The sequence below is a fragment of the Tenebrio molitor genome, chromosome 3 (assembly GCF_963966145.1).
Source record: "Tenebrio molitor chromosome 3, icTenMoli1.1, whole genome shotgun sequence".
Classification (NCBI taxonomy): domain Eukaryota; kingdom Metazoa; phylum Arthropoda; class Insecta; order Coleoptera; family Tenebrionidae; genus Tenebrio; species Tenebrio molitor.
Window position 1 is genome coordinate 13,292,917 of NC_091048.1, and position 17,754 is coordinate 13,310,670.

At 34.5% G+C, this 17,754-nt stretch overlaps 1 protein-coding gene and 1 long non-coding RNA gene across 2 annotated transcripts; one reads left to right on the plus strand and one right to left on the minus strand.

Annotated features, from left to right (window-relative positions):
• The first annotated feature begins 833 nt into the window (after positions 1 to 833).
• Positions 834 to 6,203, plus strand: LOC138127318 (uncharacterized). Its single transcript, XM_069043293.1, has one exon. The coding sequence runs from the start codon at positions 4,966 to 4,968 to the stop codon at positions 6,199 to 6,201; it is 1,236 nt and encodes a 411-aa protein (XP_068899394.1). The 5' UTR covers positions 834 to 4,965; the 3' UTR covers positions 6,202 to 6,203.
• Positions 6,204 to 12,178: 5,975 nt separating this feature from the next.
• On the minus strand, positions 12,179 to 13,408 carry LOC138126864 (uncharacterized). The gene is made up of 3 exons (XR_011157991.1): positions 13,086 to 13,408; positions 12,664 to 13,031; positions 12,179 to 12,608 (listed from the first exon to the last, which is right to left on the minus strand). It is a non-coding gene; the product is annotated as an uncharacterized lncRNA (long non-coding RNA).
• Between the last annotated feature and the right edge of the window lie 4,346 nt (positions 13,409 to 17,754).

The following is a 17,754-nucleotide window of genomic DNA, read 5'->3' on the forward strand; positions in this document are numbered from 1 at the left end:
TGTGTGTTCCATTTGTTAATTTGGTCGTAGAAAAAGTATAGTATTCAACTCGTTTATAAACTTCTCTAGACACTTGTTTATTAAACACTCGCTCCGCTACGCTTCGCTCGTGCCTAACATAAAACGCGTGCCTAAAGTGCCGTTTATAAATCTTGTTGCATAATATACTATTATAATAACACGACGTCTTTTAAAATTGATTCTTGCAGGCTTATGTAATTCTGTAACTAAATCTTTTTTAATCGAAGTTTGCTTTGGTGGAACCATTCCGATGTCTTATTCGATTATGTTAGCTTCACGCAACTCCTCAATAACAGAAACAATTTCGTTAGAGTGACCTGTATGACCTGCTGACTGAGATGCGACTAATAATCTCAATCTATTAACTAACTCATTTTGATCATTCCAATAAACGTAGTCAATCGGCTTATCGGAGACTTCTTTAAACATTCCTTTCCACAATGTTTTCTTTCGTGCTGTTTTTGGTGTCTTATAAATTGCTTGCTGTTCAAAATATAAAGGAGCGATTATTGATTTATACTTATTTGATCTTGATCCCTGTATTTGTCCGCTAGGATGAAAGTTAACTCTGCAGGCATTACTACTGTCTAAAATTGTCTTATAGGTGTACAAATCTTCTTGAGTATAATTTTTTGGGTTGTTTTTAAACAACAATTGATACAGACCCGGTGTGGTTTTATCATTGACCGTTATATCAGATCCTACAAATTTTACTTCTGAAGCTCCGACAAAAAACTTCTCTTGAATATCATCATGCCTTATTGCTGTTCTATGATCAAATTCTTTTGTTCTATCTCGATTCATAGCGTCAATGTATTGTCTCGGTACTTCATCAAAAGTTTGTAAGTATTGCTCATAAGCATTAGTGTCAAGCGTTTTTCCTTGCATTCCTATATTTTTTTTGTTCGACACTGTCAGAATTTGAGAATTTTTCCCTATGTGAACGAATTTTGATAAATGTCACAACTTGTCAAAACGAAACGTCAAGCTAATTTTAAAGGTTTTAAGCGATTTGGAGCCTTTAAGGGGCTCGTCGAACAAAAAAACGTTGTATTCAACTCGTTCGTGTGTAAATTGGGCCTTTTTTGGCACTCGTGGGCCTTTAAAACGCTCGTTTCACTCGCGTTTTAAAATGGCCCACGCGTGCCAAAAAAGTCCCAATTTACACGCAAACTCGTCAAATAAACTACTATTGTTCCACTGATTCATTCATTAAATCAACTAATGTGTAATTTAATCTTTTGGAAGGTTTTGAAATTAGCGTTTCTTCATCATAATGTGAAACATTAGTTGGATTATTTTCTACTAATTCTGACGTTATTGAGATTGTCTTTAGACGCTTAGTGATGGGAGAAAATGCACCTTCTTGCCTTATTTCACCTTGTTTTAATAAATTCATTTTTCGCTTTACTTCTTCTCTTTTCTTAATTAATTTTTTAGCCAATTCTACCGAATTTGTTAATTCATTTTCCGAATTCATGGTGTAAGGGGCAATAGTATTTTAAAGCGCACCCAAAACGATTTATCAATTAACGGTTGAATACAAACCGATTTCAAACCGTGTGCAAAGCGATATTAAGCGTTTGTAACTTTATCGGTCAACCGTTGATATCAAACTGATTTGATACCGTTGTGCAAAGCGATCTAAGTACTATTCGATTCTCATTTACATATGAGGTTGAATAAATGAATCAAAACCTTTTCTGTATCTTCCTGCATTAATATCTCTTTCTCGATTAATAACTAAAAAGTCGTAACAATTTTTCCAACAGAGTGAACACATTTCCTTAAAGTGATCGAAAGTTAAATCCGTACTAATATTGTCTTCATATATGTGACGTAAATTTAAATTATCTTGTTTGAATAATATTAAGAGATTTGCGTTGTCTCGAATTAACTGTTTAGGAATACGACTGTACGTTTGACACAAGTAAAAGCAATCTATGTTTTTATGTCGGCCCATACTAAAGTATTCTCGCATCAAATTTTGTTTATCGCATGCTACATCATCAAAAATAAATATCGAATTGCGTTTTGCTTTAGATGGTGAAGGTACGAGTATGTTGCTTTCCAAATCGTTAAAAGCAAAATAATTCATACCCTTAATGGGTTTCAACAAGTTTTCTAAATATTGATATTTTGGTTGAAAAAGAGATTTTGAATAGACATTTTTAAATCGTAAACCGTTAGAATGTTCAATTAAACTGATCATGGTATTGGTTTTTCCACAATTAGATGGTCCCACAAGAAGACAACGAATTGTTGATCGTAATAATTCACCGTGTCGTTTATTAGTTTCAGAATGTTTTGAGTCATTATTTGTGACCGTGAGTGTGATCGGTTGTTGTACTATTCGCATTTTGATAGAAACTAAACTGAAGTTTTTATCTTGGTTTTGGATATATAAAGATAATCATATTTAAAGAATTAAGTTAGTTTGGTTCTTGCAGTAGGAGTGTAAAGAAAAAACTATAAATGTTGCTGAGGAGATCAAATGTGAACAGTCCAAAAAAGACTATCAATAAGAGATATCGCGGTGAGGGTGTTGTAAATTCGCTCATTAACAAATTGCCTTTCGAATTTCATATTCCTGGATACAATTATTGCGGTCCCGGAACAAAACTATCGAAGCTAGACGAAGCCTGTAAAGAACACGATATAGCTTATAATAACCACGAGGATTTACAAGAAAGACACAAAGCAGATAGTGTTTTATTGGGAAAGGCAAAAGAGAGATTTCATTCTTTGAACGCTTCATTGGGAGAAAAAGCGGCAGCATTAGGTGTGGCCAGCATCATGAAAGCCAAAGTGAAACTTGGTATGGGTTGTAAATCTAAAAATCAAAAACGGAAAAGACAAAATTTAAAACGTGGCAAAGGATTGCGTTTTAACGATTTAACAAAAACAGCACGATCAGCATTGAAGGGGAAGAAATTTAAAAATTCTAGTGATGCTGTAAAAGTTGCAGTAAAAGCAATAAAATCTGCAAAAGGCAAAAGAAGAATTACACCGCTTCGTGTGATTCCAGTTTTAAAAAGTGGTGCTACTCATTCCAATTTTTGCTGCGCTCGGTGCATTAGGATCATTAGGTGGTGGGGCCGCAACAATTGTTAAAGCAGTTAATGCTGCTAAAGAAGCTCAAAAACAACTTAAAGAAAATCAACGACATAACCAAAAAATGGAGGCAATTGCTTTGAACAAATCAGGAAATGGGTTATATCTAAAACCATATAAGAAGGGATACGGTCTTTTTTTAGGACCTTGGAAGTCAAGAAACGACTTCCAATAAAGTTGCCAAAACGAGCCTTGACTAACATAGATTTGAAAAAACATGCAAAGATTTTAAAAATTTATAATTTTAGGGGAGTGTTTATGAAGGATTCTTTATCCAGATTGAAAGTTCGTGCGAATGAATGTGGCATTGTAAATTTAGATGATGAAACAGGAGACGGGACACACTGGACAGCTTACAAAAAAGTTGGAAATCGTGCAGTGTATTTCGATAGTTTCGGAAATTTGCAACCTCCATTAGAATTAACTGAATATTTAAACAGCAAAGGTTCTTCTAAAATTGTTTATAATCATCAAAATTTGCAGTCATTCAAGGCGGTGAACTGTGGACATTTATGTTTAAAGTTTTTATATAACAATAATTAACAATTGTAATTGTTTAGTATATTTGCGGCTTTCTTCTTGACAGCATCATGTCAACAAGTTTACACTAACAGGAACGAATTCGGTTCTTTCACATAAATTGTATCCCCCTATTCTATTAGATGACGAGAGTGAATATGTTTTGGGATTGATAAATTTTGGAACATGTAATTCATTTGCAAATGTAGATGTTACCAATAATAAATTTTTTTCACTACTAGTCTCAGAAGGCGTCATTATTGACTCTCGAACCGACCCCAGAAGTAGAATTTCTCTCCCAAGGTTAATAATAATTTTCATTATTAACCAAGGTCAATAATGAACAGCCGTCACCTAGCAACGGAAGATTTTCTTTGATTTTATTGGTTAACGTAGACAGACGATTTTCAATTTTCATAGCAACCGTTGAAAAATGAGAACTCGGATCGTCGCATCGGACAAACAAATTTAATTAATAATTATTATTAGAAAGGGTTTTAACGGATCTAGTAGTGAAAAAAATAATATATACACCACGCTAGAGAAGACAATTTTAAGCCTCGCTTCTTTATTCCCCTCGAAGCTTCGCTTCTCGGGGAATAAACTACCTCGGCTTAAAAAAATGTCTTCTCTACCTTGGCATATAACATACTATTATTTCACATTACAAAATGGTAAAAAATCTCACATCACAATTCCTGAAGGTTCATATGAAATTGATGATATTAGTAGTTATTTGAGTGAGGAACTTGCAAAATTTGTTGATATTGGATATAGATTTCACTAAGAAAGATTCAATCGGTAATTTGTTAGGCTTTAAATCAAAAAGATTAACTTCACACACGAGACACATATCAGACTTTCCATGCAAAATTTCTAAAATAAATGGATTATGTGTGGAATGCAACATTGTTGCTGGAGCATACAAAAATGGTGAACAAGTACATGTGATTCACGAATTTTTTCCATCTGTTCCGTCAGGTTACAAAATAATAGAATCACCATCGAACGTAATTTATCTACCAATCAACACAAAGCAACTTGATGAAATTACCATTAAAATAACAGATCAGGATGGAAATTTAGTCAATTTTAGAGAAGAAGTGATAACGGTGAGACTGCATCTCAGAAGAATCCATTAGATTGATGTGATGGGTATCGTTTTCAATAAAACTCAAACCGGAGGCAAATATATAAATACAGTTGACAAGAGGAAGTTGATCAGTCAGTTGACGAGAAGCAAGCATTTAACATTGGAAAATCGAAAATTCCTTGAGAGTTTAGGATTTAAAGTGAAAATTAATTGAGAAAATGAATTTTGAAATATTGAACGTGAACGAGTCACCTCTTTTTGATACAACAATTGCATATGCAGAAAAACGAACTCATCCACCTTATGCTTCAAGTTCGTTCAATAACAATGATGAAATTAGAATTCCCATTCAGCAGCAAGATATATACACTTTACCTTGGTACAGTTCTTTGCATGTACAAGGAAAAGTAGAAGTGCGAAATGAGACTAACGTGCTCATCGAATCACCTGACGTTCGGTTTGTTAATATGGGTATTTTATTTTTGTTCAATGAAATTTGTTTGGAAGTAGCTGGAGATGTCGTTGATCGCGTTAGAAATCCTGGAATTATGTCCGTCATGAAAGGATACGTTACATACAATACGGGACAGAGTAAGGCTCTTGAAAATGGTGGCTGGTTTCCGAAAGCAAAATCTACTTTAATTGATAAAACAACTGGACTGTTTGATGCAATCATACCACTCAGAACCATTTTAGGTTTGTGTGAAGATTTCAAAAAAATCGTACTAAACTCCAGACAAGAATTGGTATTGGTCCGTAGCAATACAGATAATAACGCTTTAATCTTTGATGATGTGGATGCTAATGCAAGATCTGCCAAAGTTTTGATACATAAATTAGCTTGGCGAGTACCACACATATCTGTGGCTATTAAGGAACAATTAAAATTACTCGATGTTGTTAAGAGCGCAAGAGAATTATACATCCCCTTCAGAAGTAGAGAATTGCATGAATATCCCATGTTGTCACAGACTCAGAGGCACACTTGGGCTATTAAATCATCGATTGAAAAACCCCAGTATATAGTTTTTGGTCTTCAAACTGACAGAAAAGATCAAATAAGAAAAGATTGTAGTCGTTTCGATCATTGTAATTTAAGCAATATCAAAGTATTCCTTAATGATACGGTTTATCCGTATGACAATTTAAATATAAATTATGCAAACAATCATTACGCACTTCTATATGATATGTTTACAGAATTTCAAACTTCATTTCTTTATAAAGATACCGAACCAATTTTCACACGAGAAGAGTTCAAAGAATTGGCGCCGATTGTAGTCATCGATTGTTCCAAGCAGAAGGAAGAATTAAAGAGAAGTCCAATCGATATACGAATTGAATTTGAAACCAACGTTGTTATCCCCAACAAAACAACAGCATATTGTCTAATTCTTCATGACAGAATTGCCAAATATGTTCCAATAAAAAATATTGTTTCTTTAGTTCAATAAATACTGTGCAATAATGTAATTTTCTTATTTAAGTGTATTCTATCTTTAGGAATAATGTAATACTTATTTTATGAATAAAACACAATCAAATACATTTAAACAGTTTTATTTTTCACACAAAAACCTCAAGATAACATGTTCAATAAAGATACTGTTTCTTCATAATCTTTCAAATCGGTCGAAGGCCACTTCGCAGAATCCGGACCGCATGTCCAACCCAGCATAGCTTCAGAATCATTTTTTCTTTTAGAGATGTTCTTCATCAACCAGGTCATTATGGCAGCATGCGTTTGGTTTTCTAAAGGCTTGAATTTATTTTTCCAGGGTTTGACTGTCCGCCAGGTGCCCTGCTCGACAGATGAATTCATCGATGCATGCGTTGATGTCCTTGTTATTCTTCAAAATATTTTTCACCGGGTACTCCAAACGATATGCGTCGACAAGATTAAATCCAGACAGTAATTTTATAACATGTAGTTTATGAGAAATATTACGTTCTAAATTATGAGCAATTAAAAGTTTATCTAGTTTGTTTAAACTTAACATTTCACAATTTGCCTTTACGCATATATCAACGATCTTATTGAGATAATTATCTACATTTATTTTTCGGTTTAACAAGCGACACATTGTGAAAAGACCAATTTTTTTCCCATAAGGTGCGGCATATAATAAAATTTCACTTGATATAATGAAATCTTTCTTGTTCAACAAAAATGTAAGAACATTATTAGCACTGTTTGGTTCGGTCCGAGAAATGGCACATTGAAAGAAATTTTTGTATACTCTTTGCGCAGTCTCTTGTGCTGTTAGTTCAATTTGCAAGGCAAAATCCATCTTTCTTTTAATAAACAAGAGCACAATGAACAAAACGATATCTCGATATGGTGTCTGTATGTGCGTGAATCTAAACTTATACTTCCCCTTTACAGAAATAACCCCACGGTTTTGTGTCTGTACTGACATAACTGAGCATGCGCTTATCATCATATGAACTCACAACAACTTTTCTCTGCTTGATTGAAAACACCTTATGACGTTTGCTTTTAATTAGTTTCTGAGTTTTTTCAAATAATTTATTATAAAATAAACACTCTTTATAATCATCAAATGTGATGGTTTTAATTGAGGATCTCGTAGATCCTTTTGATTTTTTTATTAGTTTTGTGTTCAGTTTCTCTTCAACTATATAAGCGTACATTTTTGATCTAAGTCCTACAAATTCTAACATAATTTTACCATTGTTTTCATCTTTCATTAATCCAGGAATTTTCTTATTTTTTAACTCTATCTGATAAATATTTTTAGGATCGTAGTCGGAAGTATCAAAGCGATGACTATCTTTTCTAATATACTGATATATGTCATCAACATTAAAGAGATAAATTAAGCTATCTGTATCGGTATACATCAACTTAGAGTTCAATCTAAAAGTTTTTAAAACGTATTCATAATGAAAGTCGTATAAGAAAATTTTTGATACATCTAATATGCTAAATCCCACATAAATAGGTTTGTTCATAAATATTTCTAATTTATTCATTTCTCCAACAACCACATCCTCATCAAATACAACAGAACTGTGAAAGTTCGGTTTCGATAAGAGACCACGAACACCCCATTGTCCATCCCATTTTGTTACTAGACGAATATCTCTATGCTTCCTTACGTTTTCCATACATTTACCATAAATAGCATTAATCATCAATTTGTAGAATCCTTCTCAAATTCGTTTTGTGATTGTTGTCGTAATTTTGTATTTAAATCTATGTATTCTTTTAACCAAGGAGACTGACTAAATTTTAGTACTCTATGAATTTTTCTTAACTTAATTCCTAATTGTAAATACACTTTCAAATTTCTGTAGTGAATGATGTAGTTCTTCTTCGGATACAATGTCAAAAGTAATTTCTTTAATTTAGATCTAGAACTTGGTGGAACCATATGTTCTGGTGCTAACGGTAAATCGCTATGTAAATTATGCAGATGAATCGGATAGTCCAAATCGCATTCCAGAATGTACCCATTGCAGGAATCAGCTGCCGTATTAAGGATTTCTTCGACATTAAATTTCTCCATGAATTCGAAATTTCCGTATGGTAAACATTGAGACATGGCTGCTCCATATAAATTATTTACATCAAAATACATTAAGTAGGTGCTATATTTACTCACATCATAACGTTCTTTCATATATTTATTATTTGCTTTGGCATATCTATTGGAACATTGGGAAACACCTCCCCTAATTCCTTTTTCAATGAAAAGAACTTTATCAATATCGACAAGAAGTTCTAATGAGACTTTTGTTGTTTTCAACATTGCATCAAAAGTTAATCCTGGTGCCGTGTAGTAATGTAAGGGATCTAGCTCGTAAGTTTTCATGCAAGTTTGACGAAACGCTTCAAATACATCAGTCAGTAGAAGGACGTCAGTTTTCAAATACAAATCAGAATATTCTCCGAGGGTTTGGATGTTAAAAACTTTCCACACATTGATAGCATGAAAATAGTCAAAGTCACTAATTTCACTATCATGCAATTGACTATAAAAATCTTTTTGGGAAGGCAAATTTTTTTCCTCTAACTTTTCCCAAGAATCAACGTAATCATAAGGAAATACTCCTTTTCTGTTCAACAAACAAAACTCTTCTACACTCTTACAATTAGATTTAGACGTCAACTTTTGTTCATCTTTTAAATTGGATGAAAGTTTATTCAAGCTCTGTGACATAAAACGAAACGAATCGATAAATCTAAGGCAAATATTTGTATCTGGTACAAATATGCTAAACGATATATATTTTTCTTTATTAATAGGCAATAATTTGACAGTTCCTTTCAGTAGTGTAGATAATTTTCTAATAATAAAATGTGCATCGTATCCGCTCATATTATGAAAGACGACAGGTACTGCGTGCACATCCTTGTAATTTAAATTGCAATTTTGATGAGCTGCTCCCCGAAATCTGCCGGTTTGATGATTGTGATCGCGAACTCTTATTTCATTATCGGTAAATGGTTTTTTACAAATGTGACAAACATCAACGCTAAGAAACAGTTTGCTTTGATCATCGTCATGCAATTTTGTCATGGGAATAATTGTTTTAAACTGATCATCACAAAAGTGAGCAATATTTTTTAGTTCATTTACAAACCATTCGATGCAGTCTCGTCCTCGATTTATAGAAAATTTTGATAACGAGTCATCATACGAACATTTGAAATAATATGCTATGCTACACGCTGTATGCTTTTGATATGGTGTGCTTCTGGTTTCATATGAAATGTCTTTCTCCTTAACTTTCTCCAAAATACTTTCTAAATCTGCATAGATAACAAAAGGCACTTTTTCCTGATAACGATAATTTTTAAAAGACAAATATTTTTCCGTTTCCTTCGGTAACGTTACGCAATATTTATTAATATTAAGACATAAACTTTTATGTTTTTCAAGCAAATCTACTGTTCCAAAGTAATTTAAACATCGTTCACAAATATACAGGGTGTCCCAGAACTGGATCCCCAGAGAAAAAAGGGAGCCTTAGGGCGAATATATTAACGTGTACTTTGAAGAAAAAAAGTCCTATCTCAAATGATAACCGAGAAAAGACATTCCATAGTTGACCAATGAGAGTTGAGCATCATTAAGGTGGAATAATCGCAATTTTGCCTTGCCTAGGTTTCCTTTTTATCCGTAAATCTCTATAATTCCGTCCATTAGATTTGGTCCACTACATTTATTAGAATGATTGTTTACGTCAGTTTGACATTTGTTATACAATTTCGCTGCGATATTTAATTCAAGTGTATCATTTAACATGTATTCTTCCTCTGAGTACGTAGATATGATTCTTACTTTTGCACGATGTGGGAACAATGCACGTGAAACAGTAAGGTTGTACCGTGAACAATTTCCACAAAGACAAAGTCATCCGGATCATAAAACAATCCTGAAATTAATCGCTCGGGGTCGAGAAACGGGTCAGATGCAGCCAGTTCGAAGAAGAAGTTGGGGGTACTCCAAGAAATGTAAGGACTGTCGAACACGAGGAAGCCGTATTGAATGTCTTTGAGGAAGACGGCACCCGGAGTATTCGAACAGTTTCTCGTGAAATGGGTTTATCCAAGAGTTCGGTGTAGAGAGTTCCAGCTGATAATAGGAGGCATCCGTACCACTATACAGGAGTACAACATCTTCTGCCAGAGGATTATCCAATGAGGCGAGAGTTTTATCTATGGTTAATAAACCAAAACGATGCTCCACACTTCTTGTCACGGATACTGTTTTCTGATGAGTCGCTATTTTGCCGGTAAGGTTGTTCCAATTATCACAACCTTCATATCTGGGCAGAGGAAAATCCAAGAGAATTATTTCCCAGAAGTTTTCAACATAGGTTTTCTGTTAATTTGTGGACTGGGCTATAAGGCGATCGTTTGGCAAGTATAAGCGTGGTGGATCCTTCCATTTGTTAAAATTCCGAATCCCCGGCTCTAGATCGGACCGTTTCAATTCCCCGCAAGATTAACGGGGGCAAGATATGCTCAGTTCATTGGCACGGAGCTACCTGATTTACTTGAAATTGTATCTCTTGCTTATCGCATAAATGACTGGTTCCAACATTTTAGCAGAAACGTTCGGGAAATTTTGGATAACCAATATCCACAGCGCTGGATCGGTCGAGGAGGACCGCATCATTGGCCTGCCAGGTTTCCAGATCTAAATCATTTATCGGCGGCCCATAAATTCAGAGGCTGATCTGAGATTTCGAATTCAGGAGGCTTTGTTTCAGTTACTGAAGAAATGATAACTAACGCTACTATAATCTGTTTCAAAATCAAAAATCCACCAACATTGCATTCTACCTCGAAAATACAACCGACAACGTCGCCAACTTTTGTTTTTTAGTGTGTCTGCAAATGTCAGAAAAAAGTGGGGTTATAAAAGAAAACTGTTGACAATCGTTTTGGTCGTAGTTCATCATGTTTTTTTATTCTCATTTTATTATTCCACTCAAAAGGTATGATATGGTAGCTACTACCTTTTGTACATAATAATTATTTTGTTTTACGTAAGTAAACTCAACAGTTGTCAGTTAAATTTTGGCGGGAGGTTGGGCCAACCCAAAAAATTAAACTTTTTCTAGGGATTTCTTTTTTTCTGCCAACATAATTCAACAGGTGGTGGATTTTTGATTTTGAAACAGATTATACAAGAAGTTTGTTACGTAGAGCACAATTGTGCATACAAATGAATGGTGGTCATTTCGAACATCTGCTTTAACATTGTTACCTATTTAAATAAATGGTTCTTTTCAGAATCGCCATTTTTATTGTTTTATTTCGAATTTTGCAATTGTCAAGTCTTGATGTTGATGACAGATAAACGTCAACGAATGTTTATATCGGAAAACGTCAAAATTCCAGTTGCCCAAACATTTTATTGATTTGTGCGATATCAGAGATTTTTTGTTGTTGTTTAGCAACCGATCGGATTTTTTAGTAACACCTGAGGACGAGCTTCCGGGATTGGTAAAATTAAAAACTTTATAACTCGGTAATTTGAGCTAGCACAAAATTTATTTTAGTCAATTTGGGGTCTCTTTTGTTGTCGGCACATGCCTGTTTTCTCTGGGGAGCCAGTTCTGGGACACCTGTATGTTTTGTGACCACGTGCCGATAACTGTTTCGACAATAGCGCCGACATATTTTTTATCCACGTGAAATGAAATAGTAGTTCCGTATCGGACAAACTATATGTATTCGAGTTACATTTTAACGGTAACATAAGCAAATTAATTGTCTTAGCATTCCTTTCAACATTGGAACTAAGAGAGCAAGGTAAAACTTTTTTGTTTTCTATGCAATAAAGATTGATAATTAATTTGTTAAGTTTTTCAAATTTTCTAATATCTTTTTTATTGTACCTGCATCAGAATCGCCGTTTTAAGCACGCCTGAGCGTGCTAAAACAGGCGATTCAAGCACGCCTAGCTTTAAAGGTTGTCAAAGAAACAAGGTATATAGGTAACATTATAACTTCATCGCTATCTTTATTGAAAATAAATTATTGAAATAACAACATAACTAATTAAGGTAGAAATTCAAGGTACAATTTTTATTATTAGATATCTGAATCTGATTAGCTCCAGATTTTGTCTTCTGGCTTTCAGTAACATTATGTGATGTAGATGGTCTAGACACGTAGTTTATTTCCCCCTTAGCAGCAACTGAGACACTAGTATTTTCACTACTGACCATTCCAGCGATGAGTTTTGATACCTTCGTCCTGTTTGTGATGGATTCTTCAATATAACTCGCTGCTACTGTAGAAGACTTCCAACCAACTTGACGCTTAAGTTTATCTATTTCCATTCCGCCATTTGCCATAATTGTAGCAGACGTCCGCCTGAAAAAATACCATTGTTAATCTTTAATTTATTTATAGAATGACTGTAAACTACCTAAATGCATGACCAGTGTATTTGTCAGGGTCTGGCAGCTTTAAGAAACGCGCTACTACGAGTAGAGAGGGACATTTTCCGGAAGTATTAATTTCTACAACTTGGCGAATACATCTGCCAGATTCATATTTTAAAAATACTCTGTCGGTGTTAACATTGCTTGGGTGAAGAGAAAGATACTTTTTAAACAACTGAACGTATGGTATGCCACCGTCATCATCTACAATAACGAATTTCCGGCCTTTGTCCGTTTTTAACGGACGAATGTTGACCACCAACATAGAACCTTCTTCTTTAACATCAGACATTCGCAAATCACACATTTCTTGTCTCCTACACGAACCAAAAATTCCACAAATGGTGACAACCTGAAAATTGAAAGCATTATCTGACTTTTTTTTAGAGAAAATTCATACACATACCTTTAAAAACAAGAAGCTAGCGTCAGGAGCATTAATGAAAAATTTTCGTAAATCTTCGTCCGTAAATACCCAAGACTTTTTTGGCTCGTGCGTGTTTTAAAGACCTTGTTATCCACACATACTTTAATATACTATTATTGTAATGGGAAACTGTAGGTCATCAACATATATCAAGACATCTTTAAAGTGAGGATACGAGGACTTTCTATTAGCATTTTTATTAGCCGGATATAAGGCTGATACTACTGCCCAAAGAAAACAATATTTATCCTCATTGCAAACATTGATGACTGCATGCTTTTTCTTTATATAATTCGGAACTGAGACAAAAGAAGAATAGCCTATTTTAAGTGGATCATATTTGTTAATATTGACTTTCAAACCCAAGAGTTCATGCAAAGCCCATCCTGAATCTTTTTCAGCAAATTCTTCCAATTTTGTCATGAGTTTATCCGTTACGTTATTTTGATACCATCGCTTTAGATCAGTAGTAGAATCGAGAGGGGAGTTTTTAGTGCTAAAACTTTTTAAATCAACTTCCCCTGTTTGAGGTTTTATAAAATTTGCAGATAAAATTACATTACATTTGATCATAGATTCTTGAAGAATTTTCTTAATTTTTATCAGAAAACATGTATACGATTTCTTCAAAAATATTAAAGGATCCTTTATGTTTACTGTTGATATAAAACCAGTACGAATTCTGTTGTTAAAAGATGACTCAATATCTTTCCATTTTACATTGCACACTTGTCTTTTTACACATGTCGATACACCTTCACCTGACTTTATTAACGATTTCTTAATTTGTTTGATTTTCAATCGATAATATTTTAGATGCGACAAACTGGCTATGATTTTATTTTACTTATGTAAGTGCGTATCACTTTCACAGAACGCTTGCACAAACATGTGACACTGTCCATTCTGTAAAAAAAAAATTTCGTTCTTAATTAATGCATGAAACGGAAACAATGGAAATAATAGCTAAATTGTGTGTGTGTGACTACATATATACGAGTACATCACTCTTAACACTTGTAGGTGTTCACCCTATATGAATGTTTGCGATGATCTACGAACCCTCAACCAATCCCAACAAAAGAAGGAGTGATAAAAGTTACTGAGTAAGCTCACCCTAGGAAAATCTTAACTTACTGAGGACCCATACAATGTACTCGTAGGAAAAAATTATATATAACGAAAAGTCAATTATCTTGGGAACCATGCACATTAGGAAAATTCAATATACTACAATAAAAATTCCTTTTTCGAGGTTGGAGCCGAGGGCATATAAAAAAGAAAATTTGTCCCTCTTATTTCAGGAGAAATGTCACTTTTACGAAAACTCAATTATCTTTGGAACCATACACATTAAGAAAATTCGTTTCAGTACAGTTAAGGTTTTGTTTTTTAGGGAGAATCCGAGGATGCAAAAAACTAAGATTTTTTTTTTTGTAAAAATTTAAAATGTCATTATCTCGGAAACGGTAGGTCCAATCGAATTTTGAATTATGACGGAAAATGTGCGCCTTCAAAAAGTGCATCGGATGACATAAGTCGAAATGCGCTATCGCGACTTGCGAAGCAATTTTGCCACCATTTTTCACTAAGTTTTAAACGGTAAAGAAAATAATAAAAAAATTTCATCCCCTTAAATTTCTCAGTTCGAGGAATGAAGTTTGATATGTAACTCGGGGTAGCTAGGATCACTTTGAAAAACCTACCCCTAACTTATTTTCAGAGAAAAAAATCTGAAAAAATTTCCACATATAGGAATCGAGACGCCGAATAGGGCGGCGTAACTTGACGAATATCCAACTGACGAAAGACAGGTTTCCAGCGATCAAAATTTCAGATTTTGAACCTGTCAAAGTGGGAAAGAGCAAAATAGAATGTTACCTGCACAGACTTTCCGCAGCCGAAAGCAACATTCAATATTTTGAAATTTAAGGCATCGAAAGTGAGAATTCATCTTCATTTCCGTCCGACCAAAAACTAAGGGAAGAAAGATTTGGGCACCCCCTGTACGGAGATATATGTCCCAAGGTCGAATTCTGACCCTCGGACTTAGAAAAAAAAAGTGAATTTTGAGCCCTCCCCTCTTCACATGTTGCGGGGTTTTTGGTCAAATTGGACTCAAATTGTCAGGTTTTTTTTATCGAACTAATACTAATTACTAATTGGGGAAGGTGTAAATTTATTAGAAATCAAATATGGATAATATTCCTTTATTCACCAAACATATTACTACATACTAAAAACTATTCCTATAATGATTATGCGACACATATGTAGGGTAGTTATCCATGTCCCACGAGTCGTCTTCTACCTCAGTTTGCGGTTGAGATTGTTGTTATTGTTGTTGTGTAGGGTAGTCATCCTTGTCCCAAGATTCCTCTTGTACCTCAGATTGTTGTTGCTGTGTAGGATAGTCATCCTTGTCCCAAGATTCCTCTTGTACCTCAGATTGTTGTTGCTGCGTAGGATAATCATCCTTGTCCCAAGATTCCTCTTGTACCTCAGATTGTTGTTGCTGTGTAGGATAGTCATCCTTGTTCCACGACTCTTCTTCTACCTCCGACTGCAGTTGGGATTGTTGTTGTCTCCCATATGTTCTTTTTTTGGGAACGTAAGTGGGATAATTGCCGTTGTCCCACGACTCCTCTGCGACATCAGTTTGTTGTGGATGCCATAGGTCTTGTTGGGGTTTTTGTTGTTGGAGCCGTTGCTGATGTTTAATATTCATTCGCTCTAACAAGCACATGTGAAATTTATTGTACGGGCACTGCACCACTTGTTCTTCGTAATCACACATTTTTGTAAGGATGTATGTTATGGTAGATGATTGATGAATAAAAGTGACTTCTGTAAAGCTTTTATTATTATATAAGAATTTGATTTTCCCCACCACATTATCCCTTCTACTTTTTGTCTCCGAAAAGTGGGAGGGAGAAGAATCTATCCCCACCTTTCTTTCAAAAAAATTGCCCTATCCGCTGTCGCATGAAAGAAGGGTCTTTTGCAACGTATTGTAACGGTCCGAATAGGTTCGATAAATTAGGAATTTTAATTTTAAAATAATTTCAACGAAATATTTTAAATACCGTTCATTTGCGACGGAAATGCTGGTCAGTTGTAAATTTTATTGAAGCCGTGTCGGCACCACATTCCTCAAGTGAAATCTGCCAACCTTTCTTTGAAAATGCAGGTACACGTCCTGTCCGAACACAACACAAAGATAACAGTTTTTATGGGAAAAGAAACATTGCAAAATTTACTCGTTCGACAATTTGGGGAGTCCAGTTAAAATCAGGGGATAATTGAATTAATGAATTTGATGTTAGCAGGTTTCAAATTGAGAGAACAACAAAATCAATGTTCATTAGGTTAATTTACTTTTTTTAGCATTCTCAAATTTGTGGCATATTTGTAATTAAAGGGCGAGAATTGCAAATTAAAAACAGAGCGCTTTATCCTAGAAAATAACTAGAACCGTTTGCACTTTTAGTTAGAAAAGTAACAAAGCAAAGTAGAAAGGGAGTCGGTAGAAAACACAGAGGACCGGGTAACGGTAAAGCCAGGTAGTCGTAGAAATCAGACGTGTGAGTGAGAGAGAGAGAGAATGAAATTTACCAAGTAATTATTAATTAGAACGGTTTTGGGGAATCAAACCAATGTAGAACAATTTTTAGAAGTAGCAGAATAGCAACGGAATTTAGTTGCATGACATGACAATTACGTAACAGCGTTTCAAGCCCAATTTAGGTTTCAAAATAAGGTTAATTTGTTCTATTTTAATTCTGTTTCATGTTTATTATGTTTGTTTCATTTTAATTCTGTTTGTTTTATTTTAATTCTGTTTAATTCTTGGTGCTGATTTTTATTACTGTATAGAGTCGGTAATTCAGTGTTCCTGTTTAATTCTATTTGTTCCATTTTTAATTGTGTTTGTTTCTTGATGTTAAGGTTTATTATTGTATAGAGTCAGTAATTTAGTGTTCTTTTTCAGAGTTCTAATTCAACAGCAAATTATGTACATTCGGTCTGGTCCTAACAAAAGTCTAAACTTAAACATTTAAATTAATGGTGGAAAACGGAAACTGTAATTTCAAAAGTTCTAGAGGTATCGAAAGGGTGTCGCGGTCGGCGTAAAGTAGAACCAAGCTGATTGGTCACTTTAGTTAAGTAGGGGTTGCGAAAGTGGGGTGCGCCAGAAATGATAAAACCGATGGCGGGACGGGAAACAAGGCTTTTTTGATTCACTCGGGGTTTGATCTCCAAAGTAGCCGGGGGTACGTTCAGTACTTCCAGCCGCCATTTTGTGACCACGTTCTTTACATTCACAAGGTAAATGATTTCTCTAATTCTTGTACATTATTTGTAGTCGCGATTTAATTAGTCAAACAGCATTTAGTTCTTTATCGTTCTAAAGTAAAGATTATATTATTTTCTTTGAGCTTTTGATGACCACGTGACTCTTTAGAATCTTATATTAATTTCTTTATCACGAAGTATGTGATCTTCGTGCATTTACCGATTGGGGAAACGTGCTCTTGTCAAGGGGAACCAGTATGCAATTATTATAAAACATTTCCATTCATTATTTATGTCTTGGATTCTCGAGTTCGGGAAGCTACCGCCAGTGTCCGTCGCACTCGATAAGCTG

What these genes read in the sequence shown, in the direction of transcription:
- LOC138127318 (XM_069043293.1), top strand. Translation starts at nt 4,966, where the DNA reads ATGAATTTTGAAATATTGAACGTGAACGAGTCACCTCTTTTTGATACA.